Source organism: Pogona vitticeps, chromosome 6, assembly GCF_051106095.1.
Source record: "Pogona vitticeps strain Pit_001003342236 chromosome 6, PviZW2.1, whole genome shotgun sequence".
In the NCBI taxonomy this organism is placed as follows: Eukaryota; Metazoa; Chordata; class Lepidosauria; order Squamata; family Agamidae; genus Pogona; species Pogona vitticeps.
The window spans coordinates 1,155,950-1,177,486 of NC_135788.1; the positions used below are offsets into that span (position 1 = coordinate 1,155,950).

A 21,537-nucleotide genomic window follows, 5' to 3' on the forward strand; every position below is an offset into this window, starting at 1 on the left:
TCGCTGCCCCCACCGCGCCGAGACCGCAAGGTCAGTTGGTACGCAGGCGTGGGCAGCGCTCCCCGGCGCATGCGCAGAGCGCGGGGAGGAGAAAAAAGGGAAAGCGAGCCGAAGGGGCGGTCCCGGCCGCTCCAAGGCGGACGAATCACACGCCGAGACGGGTGGAGGCGGGGCCCGGGATGGTACCTGGCGCATGCGCAGCTCCGCGAGGCCAGCCCTCCTCTCTCCCTCCGAAAAAAGCACGGGGCGGGCCGGAGGAGGAGAGTGGCTCCGCGCGCATGCGCCGCACCCGCCCACCGCCTCCCAGCCAGCGCGAGAGCCGGCGTCCCGCGCGCGCGGGCAGGCGGGGAGAGCCGCGTGAGGCGAGAGCGAGCGGGAGGCGGGCTCCCTGCGCGTGCGCGCCGAGCGGGGCGGGAGGGGCGGGCGGAGGAGGAGAGAGTGGCGGCGGTGTGGCAGCCGCCGCGGCGTCCCGCGGGCTCTGCGCATGCGCGGGGCCAGGAGAGTGGGAGGCGTCGGGCCCCGGCAGCGGCGGTGGCGGCGGCGGAGGCGCGGAAGGCCGGGCAGGACCATGGCGGCGGCGGCGGCCTCGGCCTCGACCACCACCAACACCACCACCAGCAGCGGCAGCAGCACGACGACGACGCCCGCGACTGCCGTGCCCGGAGCCGGAGAAGGAGGTCTGGGCTGCTCCGCGGTGCCCGGGGAGGGCGGGCCTTGCCCTGGGGGGACCCCCGGCCCGGGCGGCGGCGGGACCGGCTCCTCCTCCTCCTCCTCGGCCGCGCCGTCGTCGTCCCTGTCGCGCCGCAAGGACGGAGGCCCCGCCGGCAAGTTCTGGGAGAGCCCGGACACCGCCTCGCAGCTGGACGCCGCCCGCGCCTGGCTGGCCAAGCACTTCAAAAAGGTGAGGGGGGACCTTTTCCCTCACGGGAGGCCGCCTCTTTTATTCCCCCCCTCAGAGAGGCGTGGCCCTCCCCCTTCCGGGCTCCCCATTGTCTCGGAGGGGGAAGGGCCTCGGTATGTGAGAGTGTGTGTGTGGGGGGGGGCTCGCCGTCCCTCCCCCCCTCCCTCGCAACGGCTCCGGTTCCAGGCCCGCGCGTGAGGAGAACCGCCCGGCCCTCGCCGTTGTTTTCGGTTGGGGGAGGAAGGGGGAGGGGAGGGCGAGGCTTCAGCCTGCCGTGGGGGAGGGGGAGAGGAAGACCTCCCCTGAGGGGGCTTAGCTCCTCCCCCCCCAGTCTCGACTCTCGGGGACCCCCCCTACGTTGTGTGTGTGTGTGTGTGTGTGTTTGTGTTGTTTCCCTGCCTGATCCGTTGGGGGTGCGGGTGCGGAAGCCTGTGGAGCAGCAAGGCAAACAAAGCCTTGCCGGGGTGCGTGTCTTTGTGCCCATGTGAGAGAAAGAGCCTGCGAGGACCCCCCCTTCCTTCCCCCCCCATCCCCGGTTCCCATTCCTTCTTTCAGGAGGGGGTCAGCTGTGCCTGGGGGAGGGGGGGGAGAGAGACTCCTCTGGGCAAGAGCTTCCCACCTGGCCACGCGGTCCTTGCCTTGAAGGAGAAGGAGAGGAAGAAGCCGCCGAGGGGTTCACCCAGGGACGCTTCCTCCCTTTCGCCTGATGCTTTTTCTGTTTTGATTCTTTCGGCCTTCACAAGGGTTGGGCGGAGTGGGTGGGGAAGGCGCATGTATGTGTGGGAGCCTGCCTTGGGTGTCGCCTGAAAGGGCTCTCCTCCAGGAGGAGGACCTCTCCTGCCGGAATGCAGGCCTTTCCAGCCTCTGGTTCCCTGGCAGAAAGGCAGCCCTGGCCATCAGAAGGAGCCCGAGGGAGGGAGGGAGCAACAGCCTTTTCCCTGGGAAGAGCTAACAAAGGGCCACCTGTCCCCCTCGCTCAGCAGCTGGGGCAGCAGAGTCAGCCCAACCCGATTGTTCTGTCAAGAGCCAGCCCCCGCCCGCCCACCGCCTGCACCCAATGGGCATCCTCTTATCCTGCACCTCTCCTTTCCAGATTGTGAGGCCAAGGGGGTCATCTCCTGGGGATTAATCGGGAAAAGCAGTCGGCACATATGTGTCAGGCCAGAGCGAGAGGCATGGTTTCTGTCCAGGGTTATGCAAGCCGAAAAAGGGATTCCATTGAGCTCTTCTTGGGCAAGCCGGCCTCACATCCTGGTTTCGTCCACTGCTAGAAGTTAGAAGTTCACTCGAGCCCAAGCAAAGCCCCCACGTGTGTCCCCTGGGATTCTTGAGCAGAGTTCCCATTTTTCTGAGCTCACTTAGCAGACTAAAATTAAAAACATGCAGAGACTGGATACTTTGTACACTTCCAGGCCATTAAAACTCTTAACAGTAGTATAGGACGGAAACACAATGTCTTAGTAGGGCACAAAATAGCAGTTGTAAGCTAAGAGCATTAGAATATTATTTATGTTTGGAAAGTGTTTGAACTGGCCTTTTAAGACACACTACTCTCCAAGTAAGGATTGCAAGGACTACAGAAATTAAAAGCCTAGCTGTCGTGGAAAGGTATGCATATGTAGAGCTAAATGCAGACTGAAGTAAATGTGTCAGTGTTATTGTGTAGCCAGCATGAGGCCATACACAGAGAGAGATTTCCAACAGTGTGGGAATTCCACTGGGAAAAACATCTCCACAGTACTCACCAGCCTCATGGTGAGCCAGAGAGTGGACTAACAGAGGTATACTGGAGCTTTCTGGCGCAGCGGATAAACTGCAGTACTGCAGTCAAGACTGTGCTCATGACCTGAGTTCTGTCTTGGGCACAGGTATCTGGCTTGAGGTAGACTCAACCTTCCATCCTTCCAAGGTTGATTGATCAATTGAGTCCTGAGGGTGGGGAGGGCATTGTGTAGCCTACATTGTAAATTGTAAGGCTCCCAGAGTGAGCTTTAAGTCCTTTGGGGCGATATATAAGCAGCACACTTCATAAAAAGTCTTTTAGAGATAATGGTGGTACCAAACCATTTAGACCTTTTTCAGGGTCCAAACCATCAGTAATAAGCAAACATTAGGCAGAGCATGTACAGGTTAGGACATTAAAACTAGTTTTCTTTCTCATTCATTGTTGAAATTTCTTTCTCACTTTTTCAGTGGAGTACTTGAGCTAGGTAAAAACTCACACTTGCTGTTCTTTTCAAACTGCTCCCCCTCCCCTGCGACTGGAATAGGCCAGCACCTTTTTCTGGAAATCAAAGGCTTTCCGAAGCAGGTGGGGGTCACTGGGCATGACTGAACATGGAAATACAATGCAAAACATTTTGCATTTTGAATTTTAGAGACTTTATTTAGCAAGATCCCAAACTGGTCCTTGTGAATTGTGGATTTTTTTTTAAGTTGTACTTGGAATTTCTTGAGTCCATTATCTCTTAAATACTGGAGAAGCAAGGGATCCAAAACACAAACATCATGTTTTTGTGTCACCAGGCAGAGGGTAGCAAAATAACATTAAAATTTTAAAAAAACTGAAATTTTCCAGCTTTCTAATGCTAAGTTTTTTTTGTAACAATAGGAAATAAGTATAGGGTGCTGAGTGCTTCTGCAGCAAACAAAGGGTTTTTTAAAAGCTTCAACCCTTCATATTGAATGGTGGTGTTTGTTTCTATTAAAAGGTTAAAAAAACCATGCTAAGTAATTTGCTCCTTTGTAACAGTCCTACCTCTCCAATCATGACCTGATTTTACTTTAAAAATATGGAATGATAATAACTCTTCCGGGTGATTAAAAAGTAACCCTCTGAGATAACAGATCTTAGACTGTGGGTGTAAGTATTTGAAAAAAATATGTTCAGAGTGATGCAAGTGGCATCTGTAAGCACTGTCATCTGTCTAAAATTTTTATAGGGTGGAAGCTGCATTAACAACAGAAGCTTCCAAGAAATCTTGTGTCACCTTATAGACTAACTTGCAAGGCTTTTCATTGTATCATCTGTTACCTTTCTCTATACAGTACTGACCTCTATATGGCCAGTATCATGGTGTCGAACCCAGCTAGTGTAGATTAGAGATGGGGGTATTTGTATACGAATATGAATATCCCTGAACAGGTGGAAATAACAAGGGCCCACTCACGATTTTGCCGCTGATATGAGCTCGTTGGACCTTCCTATCACGCCGTTGCCCGCAATCGATTACCCAGTCCTGGTAGGAGGCGGGATGACAAGCCTCTCTGCTAGGTCGGAGAGTGGCTAGTCCAATGCGGAGAACAACGCGATAGGAAGCCTCCACGGAGCCGGCAGCAGTGGCAAAATCGTGAGTGGACAGTCTGGCCCTAATGGGCCGGACCCTTGTTATTTCCACCTGTGCAGGGATATTTGTATACGAATACCCCCATCTCTTGTGGAGACCCATAGAATCAATGTGATTTACTTAAGTGTTAACATACTGTTCAGTTGACTCAATGGGTCTATTCTTAGTTTGGACCAGTGGCAGGACAGGGACCTCTGAGTTTCGTAGCTGTTGCCCGAGGATGTTGTGACTTCTGTCTTCATGTCAGGGGTGTGTATAAAGGCAATTTTACTAGTAAATAATGCCCAGAGGTGATAGGTTTGGAAGTCTGTCTTATGTGGTATACAGTAGGACCCCCATATCCGCAGGATCAGTATCCATAAAAACCTATTTCCACATGAATTACCAGAATCAGCCACTAGAGGGAGCCAGAGACTGGGCTATGAATACTATTATCTGTGGCTTTCAGTATCTATGGTCAGGGCTTGGAACCAGTCCTCAGTGTATGTGTGTGGGTGTGGGGGGGTCCTACTGTATTGCACCACAAAAATACATATTTTTTGGTGGCAACATATATAGACATTGGTCTTGGGTACTATAAGGAATAATTAGTAGAAATCTGTATTCCACCTAAATTAAAGCATTTCAATTTGCTTTATGAAAACCTGTCAATGGTCTCGTTTAAAACTGTTGACTACCGAAAGAGTGACTTAACTTGAATTGCTGTACTGTGTTGTGATGGCTTTGACATTGTTTTGAAATCTAAGCAACTGTACTGCATTTCCAGACACTAATTGAGTGCTTCTCTGATACATTGTGGTGAAATGTTGAGTCAAGACCCCCCCCCCAAAAAAAAGACAGCCACAGGATTGAGATGTCATGTTAAGAAACTGTTGGAGAGAAAGAAGAAAACAAGCACACTTATTTGTGGACATTGCGATGCTTTAAAGTAGGAACGTGAGAACTTGTGGTCTTCCAGGTGTTCTTGTTCTACAGTTCCAGCCCACCCTAGCCGTGGGCTGTTTTGGCCAAGGCTGGTTGGTGTTGGAACCCAGCCAGAGGCTCTCCACCCCTGCTTTAAAGCTTCCAAGGAAACAACACAGATGTACTGAAAGGCATGGGGTGTCAAAAAAGTTTCAACATGTATTGCAAAAGTAAAAATAAAAGCATTGTGGTATTTGCAGGTTTATGTCAGGGTGCACTCTTGTGGGTTTACCAGCTGTTGTCCTTTTGCAATGTGGTGTAGGCAAAGCCAAGCCCTTATCTCCTGTTTCTGGAAGTGCATACTCTCAGACACTAGAAGTGTCAGCAGACTGTGGGAGGCAAAGTCTGTCCAGGCAGGGAGACACTGGGAAAATGTTCTGCATGTTGTGAAGAATATACGTTAAAGTTACTGCAAGCAAGAATGAAGTTTTATGGTGGGAAACCACTTGATTAAATTGAATCTTTTTGAGTAAAGATTTAAATCAAGTCCACCTTTAATAGACCCCTATTTTGTTTCCTTGCATGCATGCATGCATACTTAAGAGCAGTGTGTCTGTTTTAGGACAAACACTCCTAGGTTCATTCCTTGAAGTAGCTGGTGACCATCCAGAGCTTTCCTTCATGGAATCCAGCTCCAGCCTTTAAAAACTTGAGGTTGCTGCTCTCAGTTTGAGGTTGGGCGATAAAGCCGGTTTCTGTATAGGTTGCAAAATGACCAAACTGCCAGTTATATAGTGGGACCTGCACAGTAGGTTGGGGAAGAAGAGAGCAAGGCCGCCCAGGGTGGTGGTGTAGTAGCAGATAGATTGATGTACTAGGATTCAGGAGGACCAGGCTTTGAATCCCTGCTCGGGCATGGAGACGTAGGTTGATGGGTGGGGATACACACTAGTAAAATAATCACTAAATATCCCATTTATATTTTAAACCCCATTAGGGTCATTAAAAGTTAGAGATGACTCAGTGATGCCTCACATCTGCAGAGCAGATTGTTACCTTGGCTGCCTCCCCCCCCCCCCGCCCCTGGCTTATCATGAAAAGGAGTGTGGATCGCCTTTGCTCCTATTCCTTCAAGGAGGTCCGCAGAGCCAGAAATGTCTGGTAGTACCTGGCTTTGTCAGTTGCATAGGATGCTTCCCATATTGGCATTGTTTCCCCAGGGGTGGGAACTGGGGATCATTTAAAGGGCAGCAACTAGAGTCCAGTACTCTTTTTTTTAGTTATTACTTCAGTTTTCTGCCTTCTTAAAATTAGCAGTTTTACTTACATTTTTTATTACCTTGGGATATATGAGTGATGAGACGTCGGTCCAAGTGTGTGTGTGTGTGTGTGTGTGTGTGTGTGTGTGTGTGTGTGTGTGTGTGTGTTTAAAGCCCAGAAGTTTAGTTTTAACTATTTTTGGCAACTGCCGTATAGAAAGGAATATTTGGAAACGGCTGTATCTGTCACTCCCCAGTGCCCCCTTCGTGTATTAGGACTGCTGTAAGTTTCTGATGCTTTGCGAGATCACTCTCCTTCTCTCAAACCCCCAGGTGTCTAAAAAAAAAACAAACAACTGCATCTGAGGGTCAGACTCAGTAACAAATGCAAGTAATTCCTGGCTTTCTGAAGTCAGCAAAAGCTGTGAACTCCTCTTGGGTGGTAGGGAATTTACTTTGCAGAGCCATCATGGTTCCTCTAAAGCAGGCTTGTCCAACCTGCGGCCCGAGGGCCGCATGCAGCCCAGGTGGGCTCATAATGCGGCCCAGTGCAATTTTTTATTTTAAAAGAAATTCCAAAGTTTCAAGTTACACTGCCGGCGCTTGCAGCCTGAATGCGGCTGGGGCACGTCACAAGGGGGGGGGAGGGAAGGAAGGAAGGAGCGGGAATGGAGGGGAGAGGGGGGCTGCGTGACTGCATTGCACCATCCCCATCAATAGGTGGACCCCCTCCCGGCCCCATAAAGCCACCAGAGTCGAAGCTGGCAGCCTCTGCTGTCTGAGATCGCAGCTGCCAGTAAGCGCGCTTGGAGCAGGGCTGTGGAGGATGGCTAGGGCTGCCCCCCATGTGGCCCAAACCAAATTTTCATCTTCTAATGTGGCCCAGGGAAAGTGAAAGGTTGGACACCCCTGCTCTAAAGCAAGGCAAGCTGGCTTCCTCCTTAAAGGGACTTGCAAGATGGCAAAGGGAAAGGATATGAGAGGCAAGGGGGATGTGACATATTTGTGAGTGAGTGCCATTCCACTGACCTTGCTATGATTAGGGAATGAAAGTTGGGGCTGTGAACCTGCGAGGACTTCATGGAAAGAGAGGATTTTTGAGGCTGAATTAAATTGAAAAGTGACAAAACCAAAATGATTCATTGCTCTTACTAGCTCAGGTTCATGGGTTTTTGTAGTGGATAAAATAATATTCCTGTGGCACATGGTTTTCAGCTTCGTCTTTTGTTAGATGTTGCCTTTTAGAAAAACATGTGATGGAAATGGGTGTCCTTAATACTTGGATCCAACTGGGTGTGCTTTTTTAAAATGATCAATGCCAAAGTAATATTACCCTTGCCTGTAGTGTATGTATGCTGAGCTTGAGTGTTGTCTTTGAAATTCTGAAAGTGACCTGAGTTCATAAAACCAGTTTAAAGGAACTTGGCAAATGTGAGGCAGCAGCCAAACTGCCTTCTTAGCACCTCATTCTCAGCCTATTGCACAATAACTGGGATAGCTAGAATTAAAATCTGAAAAACATGACCTGAAGTAACCTTAAATTGTGGTGTTAAATTGCTCTGTGCTGTCAGTGACTTGCCAGATGCAAAAAGATAGCAGGAAGACTGATTTGGTAAATGTTTGCTTTCCAGTATGTTCAAGCAGATGCTCCAACCAATAAAACCTTGGCTGGGCTTGTGGTGCAGCTGCTGCAGTTTCAGGAAGATGCCTTCGGAAAACACGTTGCCAATCCTGCCTTCACAAAGTTTCCTGTGAGTATTCAGGAGCTCCTGGGAGGAGGTCATCTTCAGCTGCTGTTGGCCTTGTGCTTCGTCCCATGTGCCTGGGTCTAGGGCGGCTTCTAATCAGAGCAGAAGGTTGTGTGTGAACATCTTCACTCTCTTGCCTGCAAGATCAGCCCGGCCCCTTCAGTTGTGGTTTTCTAGAGACAAGTGAAGACCACCTTGTGTAGGTGGCCTCTCAGTCTGCATTGCTTACTGCCACTTTAACCAGCTAGGGATCTTTACTTGCCTCTTGGTGCAGTAGACTAGGTCAGCTGCCCCTTATTTCATAAAAATTACAGCGATCACAGCCTTGTTGAATTGAGGTGTCAACATCTCTGATACACTGGGCTAGCAGTGATAAACCAGAGTCCTTGCGTGGCTCCGTTCAGTTCCTCAGAAGAAGCAAAACTGAAAAGGCCTGTGCATCAAACCATTATACTGTCACGTGGTTCTCAGTGGCTCCTGTTTAGCGCAAAGATTCCCTTAAATAAGTAAGCTTCCTTGGGATCCAGGGAGAGGCAGACATAAATATCGCATCTCAAGGCAGATTTATTTTGGCAGAGTAGATTCCACAACCAACGGAGCTGGAGATTATGCCCCTGTACAAAGTCTGTCTCTAAGGTGCAAACTGTTATGCTGGAGTTTTTACAGCAAGCAGTTAAAACCATAGTTTGTCAGGAAATGCATGAACCTTGGACCAGAACACTCGGTTTAAACCATTCTTGTTTAAACTCGCCATTTCTCTCCATGGGGTAGAGCCGGGATGGGCAGCCATACTCCTCTTGCAGACCATATTGGAATGCAGCCCAGGAGCGGAACGAGAGCCCGTCAACATCCAGGACTAGGTGTATTTGTCACATTTATAGTCTGCCTGTCCTCCTGAGAACTCAGGATGGCTCTTCCCTATGAGGTTGGTTAAGCTCCTTGAATGGGGCTGTCCCGAGGTCAGCCAGTCCCACTTCATGGCCCCGTGGAGCTCTGAACCAGGCCTCCCACTTCCGTGTGCAGCAGGCTGAACAACGCCGGCACTATCTTTCGATGCACAAGGGCAGTTGTTGGTGGTAGCCATGTCATTGTCCTCATGCCCTGGAGATTTCTTGTGGACAGATTCATGCCCTTGTTTATTGTTGTAACAACTATGGGATCCTGTTTCACCATCTTGGAGGCTTCTTGTCACAAAGAGCCTTTTGGTTTTTTTTCTGAAGAAAAGCAGGGTAAAAATTAATCTATTAAAGATTTTACTTTCCTCCTTCATGGCTACAATATTTTATATGATAAAAGTAGTTTTTTAAAAAGTTATTTAAAAAAATATTTATGCCCTGCCTTTCTCCTAATAGTGATAATATTCTGGTTTAATACATAAATCACATCCTTGTTGGGAATCCTAACAGGCTTTGTTAAAATATTCATTCTAGCTTTTACCGTGCTATGGATTCTCAGATAGTCCATATGTTCGTTAAGCTTGTAGATCCATGTTCATTATGAAGGTTTTGCTTTTCATTCTTCTCCTTTGTAGAGACAAAGGAAACATTGAAGAGCAAACACAGCAGAGGCACAAACGCTGAGACCGTGTGCAGGGCCAAAGGGGACTTGAAATCTCATGCCGTGTGTGCAGGGAGACATCTGTACTGTTTTAAATTTACACCCAGCAACCCTGGGCCTGCCGTGATTTCCATAAGGAATTGCTTGGGCCACTTGGCAGGGTCGGATCCTGCTGTTGCTTTTGCCTGTGACTTAAGAGCTTGCTTTTGGATATCACATTTTTTTTAAAAAAAGGTCTTTCTTTTAGGCAAAGTGCTTCATGGATTTCAAAGCTGGAGGCACGCTATGCCACATTCTTGGTACTGCTTACAAGTATAAGAATGAGCAAGGATGGTAAGTCCCAATCTGCTCCGTTCAATCTTTTCCCACACAATTTCCACCTCTTCTCCAAGGGTAGGTCAAGTGGACGACAGACATCTTGCCTGCTGGTTTTTAAGCAACAGTTGAGGGGGATACATTTACTTCAGGTAGCAGATAGGCGGGATATAAATGAAATAAATAAATTCATTTATTGAAGTATGATTTTTTGGTACAGTGGGGTCTTGACTTGAGAACTTAATCCGTATTGGAAGGCGGTTCTCAAGTCAAAAAGTCTGTAAGTCAAGTCTCCATTGACCTACAGTGCATTGAAAACCGGTTAATCCTGTAACAGGCCGTTTTTGTTCCATTTTGGTTTTTTTCTGGTCTGTAAGTCAAATCTCCGTCTGCAAGTCAAACCTAAATTTTGCGGCCAGAGAAGTCTGTAACTCAAAAAGTCTGTAAGTCAAGCCGTCTGTAAGTCAAGGGTCCACTGTATTAAAGAAATGTTCTTTTGTATTTTTCTGCGTTTTATGGTCCTGTAATTCAGTAACTTTATGTGTCATCAAAGAAATTCCGATCCAGATGGATGTAAAGTTTAGCAATTTGCTTCTCTTTTGGCTGCTGAGATCTTCTGGCAGCCCATGTTAAGCGTTTCTGGTTCCCACTGTGGCTTTGCTTTCCTAAGGACTGATAAATCGCTGAGGCCAAAACAAGGCAAACGTGGCTCTTGTTTCTTCCACACAGTTTCCAAAATAGTCTGGAATCGCGGCTGCTTTTAAACAGAATACTGGATCAGGGGTTGGGCTCAGCCAGCAAAGCTACTTTCCCAAATGTTGCTGAACAGAGAAGGACATGGAATGAGAGCAGTTTAGTCAGTGCTCCTACCTGCCTCGTTTTTATGCTGGGTTTTCATCGTCCAGCCCCCAGGTTTACACTTCTGCCCTCCGGCAGCCTTCATACTTTGAATGCAGTGTTAGAACAGGTAACCGTGTTAGTCTACATATCAGCATATCAGACAAAATCCAAAGAAACAAAATAAACATGTGGTTCCTCTACTGTCTATATACTCTTCACCCCTCCTTGGAGTTTTTAACAGTCTTCACTTCCCCCTCCCTCTTTTGCTCATGCCTGCCATTGTTTTCTGCCTGCTAGAGTAATGTTTACAACCAAACATTAAACATAGGCCATCAATCACTGCATGTGAGATTTAACCTACTTCGTAAGACTCTTAGTGCCAATGAATGTTTAGTATGTTTTACTTGTGTAATTGGTATTTCATCCAATATTTCCTTTTTATTCCATATGTCTGATGAAGCTGACTTGCTCAGGAGAGCTCAGAGTAAAATATAATAGTCTTTATGGTGGCACCATGTTTTCCCCCCTTTTGTTCCTTTGGAGTTTGCCTGATCTTCTTGGAATGGTTTCATGTACCCTCTGACCTAAACCAAAGCTATGTTTATTGGTGGGGAGAAGTTCTTGGAGGGTTCCTGTTTGGGCCATCTTCACCCAAAAGGTGTGACGTTTAACATTTCAAGTCCGGAATTGCGTTTCTGCCTTCAGTCAGTGTGGCCTTGCCAGGTGGCGAGTACAATCCTCAGTCTCTTACTCTCTTTTGTGTCAAGGGTCGCTATACAATTACCATAGATACATGTAGCTGTGTGCTGTGTAACCTGACATTGAACCAGGACAAAGAAGATGAACTCTTCCAAGTACAGTGGTGCCTCGCTTGATGACGTTAATTTGTTCCAGCGAAATCGCTGTAGAGCGAAAACGTCATCAAACGAAATGAAAAAAACCATTGAAATGCATTGAAAACCGTTCAATGCGTTCCAATGGGCTGAATACCTGCTCGTCCCGCAAAGATCCTCCATACGGCAGCCATTTTCAGTGCTTGTAAAGTGAGGAATCCGTCCTAGAAAACAGTGGGGGGGGGGTGGCCATTTTCTTCAGCTGGCGGCCATTTTGAAACCCGACAATCAGCTGTTTGCTGATCGTCATAAAGCGAAAATCAGTTCCCGAAGCAGGGAACCGATCATCGCACAGCGAAAAAACCCCACTTAAAACATTGTTTTGCAGTCGCAAAAACGTCAACATAAAGCGGATTCATCGTAGAGCGAGATAATCGTCCAGCAGGGCACGACTGTACTTACAACTTTTTTTTCCTTTGCAGGCGGAGGTTTGATTTGCAGAACCCTTCCCGCATGGATCGAAATGTAGAAATGTTTATGAACATTGAAAAAACATTGGTGCAGGCAAGAATTCTGCTAATAATGTTATGAATCCTTTGTTAATCTATGGCAGGAAAATGTCTTTTTTTAAGCTTGAAGGTTCATGGTGACTTTTATCCGTGTAAAAATTGCAGATCTTTCATACATAGAATGGAGTGCCGTGACTTCTAACTTTGCTCTCCTTTTGCCCCATTTTAAAAATAAAGGCTAGCTGAGAAGGTGGGGAGCGGGAGGGAAAGAGTTGTGTAGGTGTAAAGAGCACTGAGAGTTCAAAGTCCGGGCAGTAGTTTTGGACCTATAAAAGGAGTAGTCACTTCCTTTGGTTTTCTTTTTGACTAATCTCCTCAGGAGTCGGGTGAGGTGGATCACTTTCGGCATGGGATACACAAAGTGAGAGGGATTTACTGGGGATCTATTGCAGCAGCACTAAATAGGCAGTTATTCAACATCCAAGCTAGTACTATAGAATATTTTTTTGAACTGCAGTTTTCTACACAGTAGATAAGAAGAAACAAAACCTTCGGGGCCCAGTTATGTTAGTGAGAACTAATCTCATGCAATTGACTTACTGGATTTTCCCCCCCTGAACTTCCTTGTTCTCCTAGAATAACTGTCTGAGCAGACCAGTCATCTACCTCGTTCCAGAAATCGAGCTGAAGTTTGCTAATAAGCTAAAGGACATTGTCAAACGTCATCAGGTAAACAGATGTAACATGCATAACATTTAATGAGTCACATGCTGTTCTGTCTGGGCAGCTCACAAACCCATAATCTCACTTTCGGCCCCTATTCCTGGAAAGGAAACGGAATCTAAGATGGGGGGGGAAAGGAGCTTCTGGTTTCCAGGCCTCGCGTGCCCCAGACAGAGTTGGGATTTGGCCTGCTGAGAGTGCTCCTCCACAAACCTTTCTTACCCAAAAGCCCTGCCTCCTCTAGGCGAGGGAGATGCTCTCCCATTTCCAAATGGATATGACAGCTCAGCTTTCCTTGCATCTGAAAGAGAATTCCTGCTGTTATCTCTAGTTGTGGGTCTTAGAAAATCCAAGCCCCGTTCTCCAGTGTTTGCAGGAGCTAGCTGAGTCCCTGCTGTGCTGTCAGTTGGTACCCGAGAGGGTCAGCTGGAAGCAAATGTGTCTGTGCTAATGGACATATAGTGTCCTGATCGAGGGAAGGAATTGTACCCCTTTGGCGTCAAGAGGAGGGCGACTAGAATGATAGAAGGTCTGGAAACTAAGCTGTGTCACCTGAGAAATTTAGTGTGGGTATTAAGAGTACAGTAGGGTGAATGCTGTGTTATTTCCCCCTGTTTCTTTGCTCCGTTGAATTCATTTGGGGTTCTCAATAATCTGGAGAAACTAAGCAGCAGGGCGGACTGTTTACGAGTGCTAGCATTTTTCTCGGCCTTTCTTGGTCTGTGGGAATCTTCTGAGCTTGAAAGATGGAGTAGAATGAGCCCGTCGGGAGACAGCAATGGACCTGGGCCCCTGGAGTTGGCTTATCTCAGAATTACAGGGATTGGCGCCTCCTTTGAAGGAAGCTGAAGTGGAGCCTGAATATGTGCCAGTTTTAGCTTGGTGTTACATTTTCTGAAAGATTTGTCCCATCCACTGTCAGGTTTCACCTGGGCTGTGAAGCAGGAGTATTTTTGAACAAGCATAGCAGACAGTTTTTTTTAAAAAAAGAAAGAGAGGCAGAAACATTGTGGCACCTTGAAGTCTTAACTGCTCTATTTTAATGTGAGTTTTTGTGGGTCAAGTAAAACTGTATGACTGCTTGGAGACTATTCTTTCTATAAATAAAGAACTTTCTCTGCCTATTTCTGATGGCGTACTTTCCTTTGCTTTTTATTAGGGCATAATCACGGAAGACAAGTCTAAGGCTACCCACCATATTTATCCTGTTCCTACCTCATTGGATGAAGGTAAAAGAAAACCCTGTTTTTGTGGGATTTTATTGTCTGTTAAAATCATCCTTGGTGGAAAACACCAGGAGAATCTTTGGCCCAAAGGTGAGGTTAATTTTTTTTTAAGCAGGTGACCTGTTTTGTGCCAGGCCTCTTAGTCTTGTGAGGTGAACACTTAAGGTGTCAGAGGTGATGTTAAGTTTGAGAAAAGGGGAAAAAGTGCAGGGTGGACTTCAGTTCATGGGTATTTTGATCAGGATTTAGTTCTTTTTTCCTCCTCTGATGTAGGAAATGCAGAAATGGTTTTGAATGTGATCTAGGAAAACATGGGACAAATAAGTTATTTAGTCTCCAGGTACTATGTGCTAATGGGTATAGGGGAAGAGCAGCCATCCCCAGCTAGATTAGAACTAAGCAAGGCTCATTCCTAAAAGTACAGAGAACTGCTCACATTGGCAGTTGACCGTCACAAGCAATAGGTGTCAGTTATCTGGCTCAATGTAAGGCAACTTATTCTCTTGGTAGGTCTCAGAGACTGCGGGTTTCACTAAACTTGGCCAACAGGGCTTGAGTCATTATCAACAGCAGTTATGAGACATATAGGAGCAAAATGGCTCAGCTCACTGCCGCACACAGCTGGCTGTCTCCATTTTGACAAAGGAGATGTCTTTTTGGTGGGAAAGGCGAACCTGCACGAATGAAGTTAAATGTGTTCAGATCAGCGTATTGGGTCAAAAATTTCATAAGGTGGGTTTCCTTTGGAGGGGGGTATACGAACGAAGAGCAGGGTGAGGCTGCTCAGAGAACTGGATATAAAAGACTGCAAAGGGGAGGATGGAAGAATCATTAACCCGCTTCTCCACAAGTAGCCTCTGGCCCCACACACAGCCCACGCTGTTTGGATGTCAGTTCCTTTCCCCCAAAGCCTTCTGTCCTGACTGAAAAATGTGTGCCCTGCTACCCACCAGAGGTGGAACTCTTTTAAGTGATCATGTGAGATGGCAGCAGAAAGAGGGCTCTTTTCCACTGAAAATCCATGAACCTGAGGCACACCGCAAAATGGGAAGATCGAGTGCTTTTGAGAAGAAATTGGGGTGGGAGTATTTTCTGGGTTGTTTTGAAGTGCTGCAGTTCACCAGAATAGACCGGGGAGAAAGGGGAGCAAGTTGGGCAAGGTTTTGCGGGCAGTGTCATCCATTGTTGGCAGCTTAGGTGGCAGGAAGCGCCGTTCCCTTTTTTCCTTTTGTGACCCCTGTGACCCTTGACTCCATTTCTCCTCCATCTTGCTTTTAAAATTTTTTTTAAATATTTTATTAATACAAAATGAACCTACTACTACACAAAAAACCTATATAAAATACAAAACAATACAATACAATAAAATACAATTACCCATGTGCACCCGTCACCTTCAGGACTAGCATTACATTTCGTTCCATTCATTTTCACTCCAAAAATCATTGTTTCTCCCCTTAGTGTAAACCTCCTCCCTCTCTGAAATACATGTTCCAGAAATACATTCCATATTTTCTTAAAATCATTGTTTTTCATTTGGCCTCTGCTTAATTTCATATCACATGTCAGTTTATCAATAATTGCCATGTCCCATAATTCTCTATACCATTCCTCCATGTTAAATTGATTATCATTTCTCCAATTCCTTGCAAATATTATCCTTGCTGCCGTAATCATTATTACTATTAAATCCTTATTTTCTTTCACCAATTGATCTTCCTTAATCAGATTCAGTAATGCTATTACCGGAGACACTTGAATATTCAATCCAGTTATTTCAGATATTTCTTTAAATATTAAATTCCATTCTTTCTTTTTTCGCATAACCACCACATATGTAAATACGTCCCCTTCTCTTTTTTACAGCTCCAACATAATGTTGACACATTTTTATCTATTATATTCATTTTGACCAGCGTTAAGTACCACCTCCAAATTACTTTATAGCAGTTTTCTTTTATCCTTACTGACATGTACTTCATAATTCTCTGATCCCGTATTTTATCCCATTCTTCTCCTATTGCTACTTTATCCAACTCTCCTCCATCTTGCTAACGTGGCTTGACACCCCCCCTCGCCTTTGCCTCCCAGTCCTCGAAAATCCACCTCCCTGCATAGGGTGAGGTTTGTTCCCATTTAGTATGGTAGGACCCCTGAGTAAATATTCACCTGCTTGGGTTGCTCATTAACACCAAGTTAAACATTCATGCTCTGAAAACAGTCTAATCGTGTATAAACTCACTGGATTTATAAACATGTAATTACTGTGATTTCTAAAGGAAGTAGCTTGACCCTCCCTGGCTCTGCTTCTCATAGTTGTGCATGTACGTGTACGTGAGAGAGAGTTTGTGTTTTAGAACGGGGCCCCAGATTCACTAGATTTTGCAGCCCATCCAACACAGAGACACACACAAACACATAGAGAGAAGGCTACATAGGCTTGGCAAGGATGAGCAGGATGGTATGATCGCTTCGTGGTTCCACCAGGGGGCAGCATTTCCCACAGTATGGCCATCCTCGGCGCAAGAGCCTTTTTCTTGCTGGCTCACTGTTTTGCATTTGGGCAGCACCTGGACTGAATGGCCCCTGCATGCAGAATTCTTTGGTGATTAGCCTCCCTCTAAAAGCGATTGCTCGGTTTGAACGGCTGTTTCCAGTGCGAAGGCTGGAAAGGCTTGAATGAAATCTAGGTGCCTGGTGAAGGCAGCTTTTCGTGCTGGCAGCCCTTTGCTCGCCTGTTGCGTCTGCCTAGGCCCCAAGCCGAGTGGTTACGGGGGCTCCCCGAAGAGGGAGGTGCCTGGGGAGCAGAGTACACCCTGGGACTGAGCTTATGGTCCTTGAGAGAGTGACGTTCCTACCCTCTTCACACACACCCCAAAAAACTGGGGGCCAGGGTTCCCTCCAAGGTCCACGGCTGCATGAGTGCATGTGACTCCACCCCCTCCACTCAAAGCGTCTCCTCCTCAGCTGTCAGTTTCCATCCCCTTTGGTTCTGGTCACGAGTTGTCAGGGAGTGGAGTCCTACCGGCAAGGGGGTGTAGCCCCCCCCAGCAGGGCTGAAAAGGAAAGGGAATGTGGGTGGGAGGGGGGCGCAGGTGGGTAGGCCCTGGCTCCCCCTCTGCTTAGCGGGCTTGAGCTGTTATACCTTATACACAGTCCCACAGAGCCCATGTGTGGCTTTGCATAAGCGCCTTGATAAATCACACCTCCTCACTTTGCTGATGTCTATGTCTGTTATTGTATGTCTCTGTCTTAATTTGTGACTTTCCATCTCTCGTCTCCTTTTCCTTAGGCAGGAGGAAATACTGGCTCTAGTCACTGTAGCTTGAACCCGTCCTCTCCTTCTTCCAGATCTTGCTCTTGTCGCCTTCAAAGCCGTTGCCTACCAAAGCTTTGCTCTCCTGCAAAAGGGGCGAGCGGTTGCTAAGCAATTTGGCGCTGTCTCCCTAATGACAGTTACCTTTCCGCCGCCAGAGCCCTGACTCTTCAGAGACCTGCTTGGCCTTGAAATTCTGCTGTCTCAGCCTCTCCTCCTCCCTTAGGGGGGATGAAATGTCTCACTTCAGAAATAGCTTTTCCGCTTTCTGGGATGAAGTGTCACTTGAAAGCTGTATTGCACTTCCTTTATCAGGAAAGGAATCATTGTTCTTTTTTTAAAAAAAGTAATTTTATTGCATATTACAAAAAAAATGCACTTGAGTAGATATTCAGAAAATTCTAGTGTGGGAGCCAATATGGAGAGGAGGGTTCTGTGCTGAACCGGCTTCTGTCCTGTTTCTGCCTGATAATATTGAGAGAGACACGGAAGCCTTAGTGAAAGGAACTGACTGAAAAGGATTGTACAGGCTTGAGGACTCAGAATGAAATGACAAAGGAGAAGCTGGCTGGAAGACAAGCTTGCTCTGTGTGTGTGTGTTGTGTGTGCGCGTGCTGTTTGCCGCCCTCCTTTTTGAACTCTCTGTGACCTGTATCACTTTCTCCCTTCTCTCTTCCTCACGGCTGCTTGAGCCTTTCCTCCACCTTCTTCGTGGATTCCAGCATTTTTGTCAAAATAGCTTAGCATAGCTAAAGCTGTACAAATGTACATCTCTTAATTGCCATGAAATAGTTTGGCGTTACAAGCTTCTCAAATAATCAGGAACTTTTTCAGAAACGATGCTTGTTTGTGGTAGGATTGTTGTTATCCGTTTAAAGTATTGAAATACTGCCTGTCTTCTCAGAAATTCAAAGTTGCCGGCATGCAGTTACAATACTCAGGCATCCACAGGATCCCTTTTAATCTAAAATGTCCTTAACTTTGAAATGCTGCAGTAAATTAATTTAGAATTAATGTCCCCTTGAGTGACCCCAAGTTAGCTAATACAGAGGAACATAATAAAACAGCGAGAATAACATAGCTCAAGGTACATTTAAGAAGTAGTTAGCAACTTGCAGAGTCAGTTTTTTTTTAAGACAAAGGTGTGGAGCGAGGTGGGAGGTAAGAGATTTTGGAAAAGTAATTGTCCTCATTATTGCAAAACCAACAGGTGTACAATCTCCCGAGTTATTTCTAAACTGTTTTTATAATGAATTTGAACATCTAATAAATAGGGGGTCAGATTTAATAGTTCCCCTGTACCTCCTGCATTGTCTTGGATTGTGTGCAACGCTTAAAAAAACATTGTCAAGAGTCATGCTGACAGCATCACATGCCACACCCTGGAAATTGCACATCTTAAACCGCCGCCCTGCACAGAGTAGGATGGCAGTGAACCTACTCACCTCGCGCATAGGATGTGCTCTGTCCCTTTTTTTGGTCTGATGCTATTTTAACCGGTTTCTCTTGCCTCCTCCTTCTCTTCCTCTCCCGTCTCCCTTGCATCACATGGGCATCTGTAGGCTCAGAAATGAGCTGTTCCCTTCATGTTCCTCACAAGAGCTGCTGTCCACCAGTTGCTTTCTCCCTGTTGTTCGGCATCCCATGATTGTCACTGACCTCCGATGGAGACTTTTCCTCATTTTTTTTTTGGGATGGCAAAAAGTGAATGTCTTTCTGATGCCTGTAAAGCTGCAGTCACATCCAGCAGAATCATTTTCTGATCCTAGTGGCCTTTCTTTCTTTCTTTCTTTCTTTTGCAGAAGAGTGGTTAAGACCTGTGATGAAAAAAGACAAGCAGGTTCTTGTGCACTGGGGCTATTATCCAGACAGGTGAGAGAGAGAGAGCCTTGGAAGCTGGAGTCCTCCCACCCCCCACCCCAGTCCCAATACAGTTCCATTGGTTTTATAACACAAGAGGGAGACCTTCTGTCTCAACTGGTTGAAAATCAAGGTTTCTCCCTGTGCTGAATGTTGTCTGGAAATTGCCATTGTGTCCACCTGTGGTTAGGATAATGAAATGTGTTACTTTTTGAAAATACAGAATTGGTTCAGAGGTAACAATACTGAACCATTACTAGCACTAGCTATAGTTTGGGCCGCCCATTGTCTTTTGTCCTCCCAACAGGCAGATCTTGCTTTGTGTTCCCACCTTCCTTGAGAATCCTTATCTCAATAGTTCCCATCCTTGTGTGCTTCCATTATTATTCATTTGATGAACCTCATTTCAAGTCATGCTGGCTTGAGATCATGGGATACGTTATAACTCCAGAACACAAGAGCCACCCGCATTTGAAAATGTCTGTTGGCATTGTCTGTCCCACCAACCCAAACTAGGGTTTTAAACCAGTGCCTCCAAGTTACAGTGTGCAGGCACCTGCTCCAGGCGGTCCTTCCGGTCCCTGCTGGAAGGCTGATGGCAAATCACTTGGGTTTTGTGCTCCTTGGACGGTGTCCGTTCAGACACCACCGCCACAGACTCTGGTTTGGCTTTGCAAGAGGAGATTTGACTGAATCCTGTTGAGAGATGCATGGAAATGAAAACCTTGAGAAATCCACACAGAATGCAGTCCATTCGGTCTTCATAACTGACTCAGGCCGACTACCGGCTCCACGGAAAGTGTCCTCTCCCAGCTGCATCTCTTGCTCTGTAGTTCGTGGGTTCTCTAAGGGGGGGGTGGAGAGGAGGGGGCTAGTAGTGTTTCCGGTGAAACAGTGACTGAGGAGGGGCTTTTTACTTCTGCTCTCAGGATCCCATCACCGCAGTTCTCATTGGCCAGGTTGTGGAGATCTGGAATAGTAGCTGCACCTTGTTCTTTTCAGAGACGGGTGTGAATTCGTTTTTCCTGCTTCCTTGTAGTGTATCCCTTAGGGAAAATGTTAGGTTTTAAAAGGAAGTTGCACTGAGTATGGCGCAGCATCCGTGCTGCTACTTGAATGGCTGAACGGCCCAAAGTATGGATTGGCATCTTTGTGTTGAATTTTCCTTCAAGCTACGACACTTGGGTCCATGCTGCAGATCTAGAGGCTGAAGTCGAAGACCCTCCTATTCCAGAAAAGCCCTGGAAGGTGAGTCTGTGCTGTGCTCTGGATTCCTCTGGAGTGGCAGTCGATTCAGAACAGTGTCCCCACCCCCACCCCCGGGGCAACTGTCTATGAAAAAGTACAGGGGAGTGTTTCACATATACAAAAGACGGATAGGGTGGAATAGCGCTATGAGAATCAGGAAAGCTTTTCTTACTCAAACTAACCCTGTGAGAAGAAGCAATTCCTCCAAAAGTAGAGGTGAAGGAGGGGGGAAACTGTAGTTAGTTATTCACTGATGTTAGCGTTTTGTTTATCCCCAAAAAACCTGGATTATGTGCAAGCAATGTTTTTTTTAAAAAGCAAAATATTTAAAAACTTGTACAGCCAGCCGTGCAAAGCACAGATTAAAGAAACGGGGGGGGGGGGGAAGGAGATTGATTATACTTCTTTTGTGTAAAGCCTTTGAAAAATGAAAAAGCTGACATAGGAGAAACTAAGCTAGAGAAAAATCTTGGCAAGTGTTCCTGAGGGTAGCTGAGTCAGTATGGCCGAGAAAGCACACTTTCAGTTCTTCTTGTACCTGAATTGGTCGGTCAGAACTGGGGTTCCCTCCCCGAATGTGGAGCTGCAGAGAAGAGAAAGATGGCCCACTGGATTGACGGGGCCACTGTCGGTCCTGTGCGGCTCCACCTGGGAAGCAAACTCTTCGCAGGGTTGAGTACCGAGCTTGCCACGTGAGCTGCTGCCGCCCTTCGCCGGCAGGGAGGCTGTGCTGTGAGCACCTGCGCGCCAGGTTCTTCTCCCAGAGAAGTCCTAGCTTGAGTCAACACGGTGCTTTCAGCGTGCAGCGTTGTTTTTCGGTCTGCAAGAGTTCTTTCACTGACGGAAGGGTGTTTAACAGTTGTGCTATAGGTAAAATGACCTGTCTGAGGGAGTGCCTGGGAGTGTGTGTGTCTGTTCTCGCCCCTCACCACCCACTCCACCAGCACATCTT

General features: G+C 46.9%; 1 protein-coding gene across 1 annotated transcript in view; it reads left to right on the forward strand.

Moving 5' to 3' along the window:
• Nucleotides 1-397: 397 nt before the first annotated feature.
• SMARCC1 (SWI/SNF related BAF chromatin remodeling complex subunit C1) overlaps nt 398-21,537 on the forward strand; it is a 79,375-nt gene continuing 58,235 nt past the window's right edge. The window contains exons 1-8 of the mRNA XM_073002706.2: nt 398-901; nt 8,042-8,161; nt 9,963-10,048; nt 12,186-12,267; nt 12,849-12,941; nt 14,095-14,164; nt 19,280-19,349; nt 20,510-20,585. Coding sequence (XP_072858807.2) covers nt 485-901; nt 8,042-8,161; nt 9,963-10,048; nt 12,186-12,267; nt 12,849-12,941; nt 14,095-14,164; nt 19,280-19,349; nt 20,510-20,585 — 1,014 coding nt within the window. The 5' untranslated portion in view covers nt 398-484. The remainder of the gene's footprint in view (nt 902-8,041; nt 8,162-9,962; nt 10,049-12,185; nt 12,268-12,848; nt 12,942-14,094; nt 14,165-19,279; nt 19,350-20,509; nt 20,586-21,537) is intronic.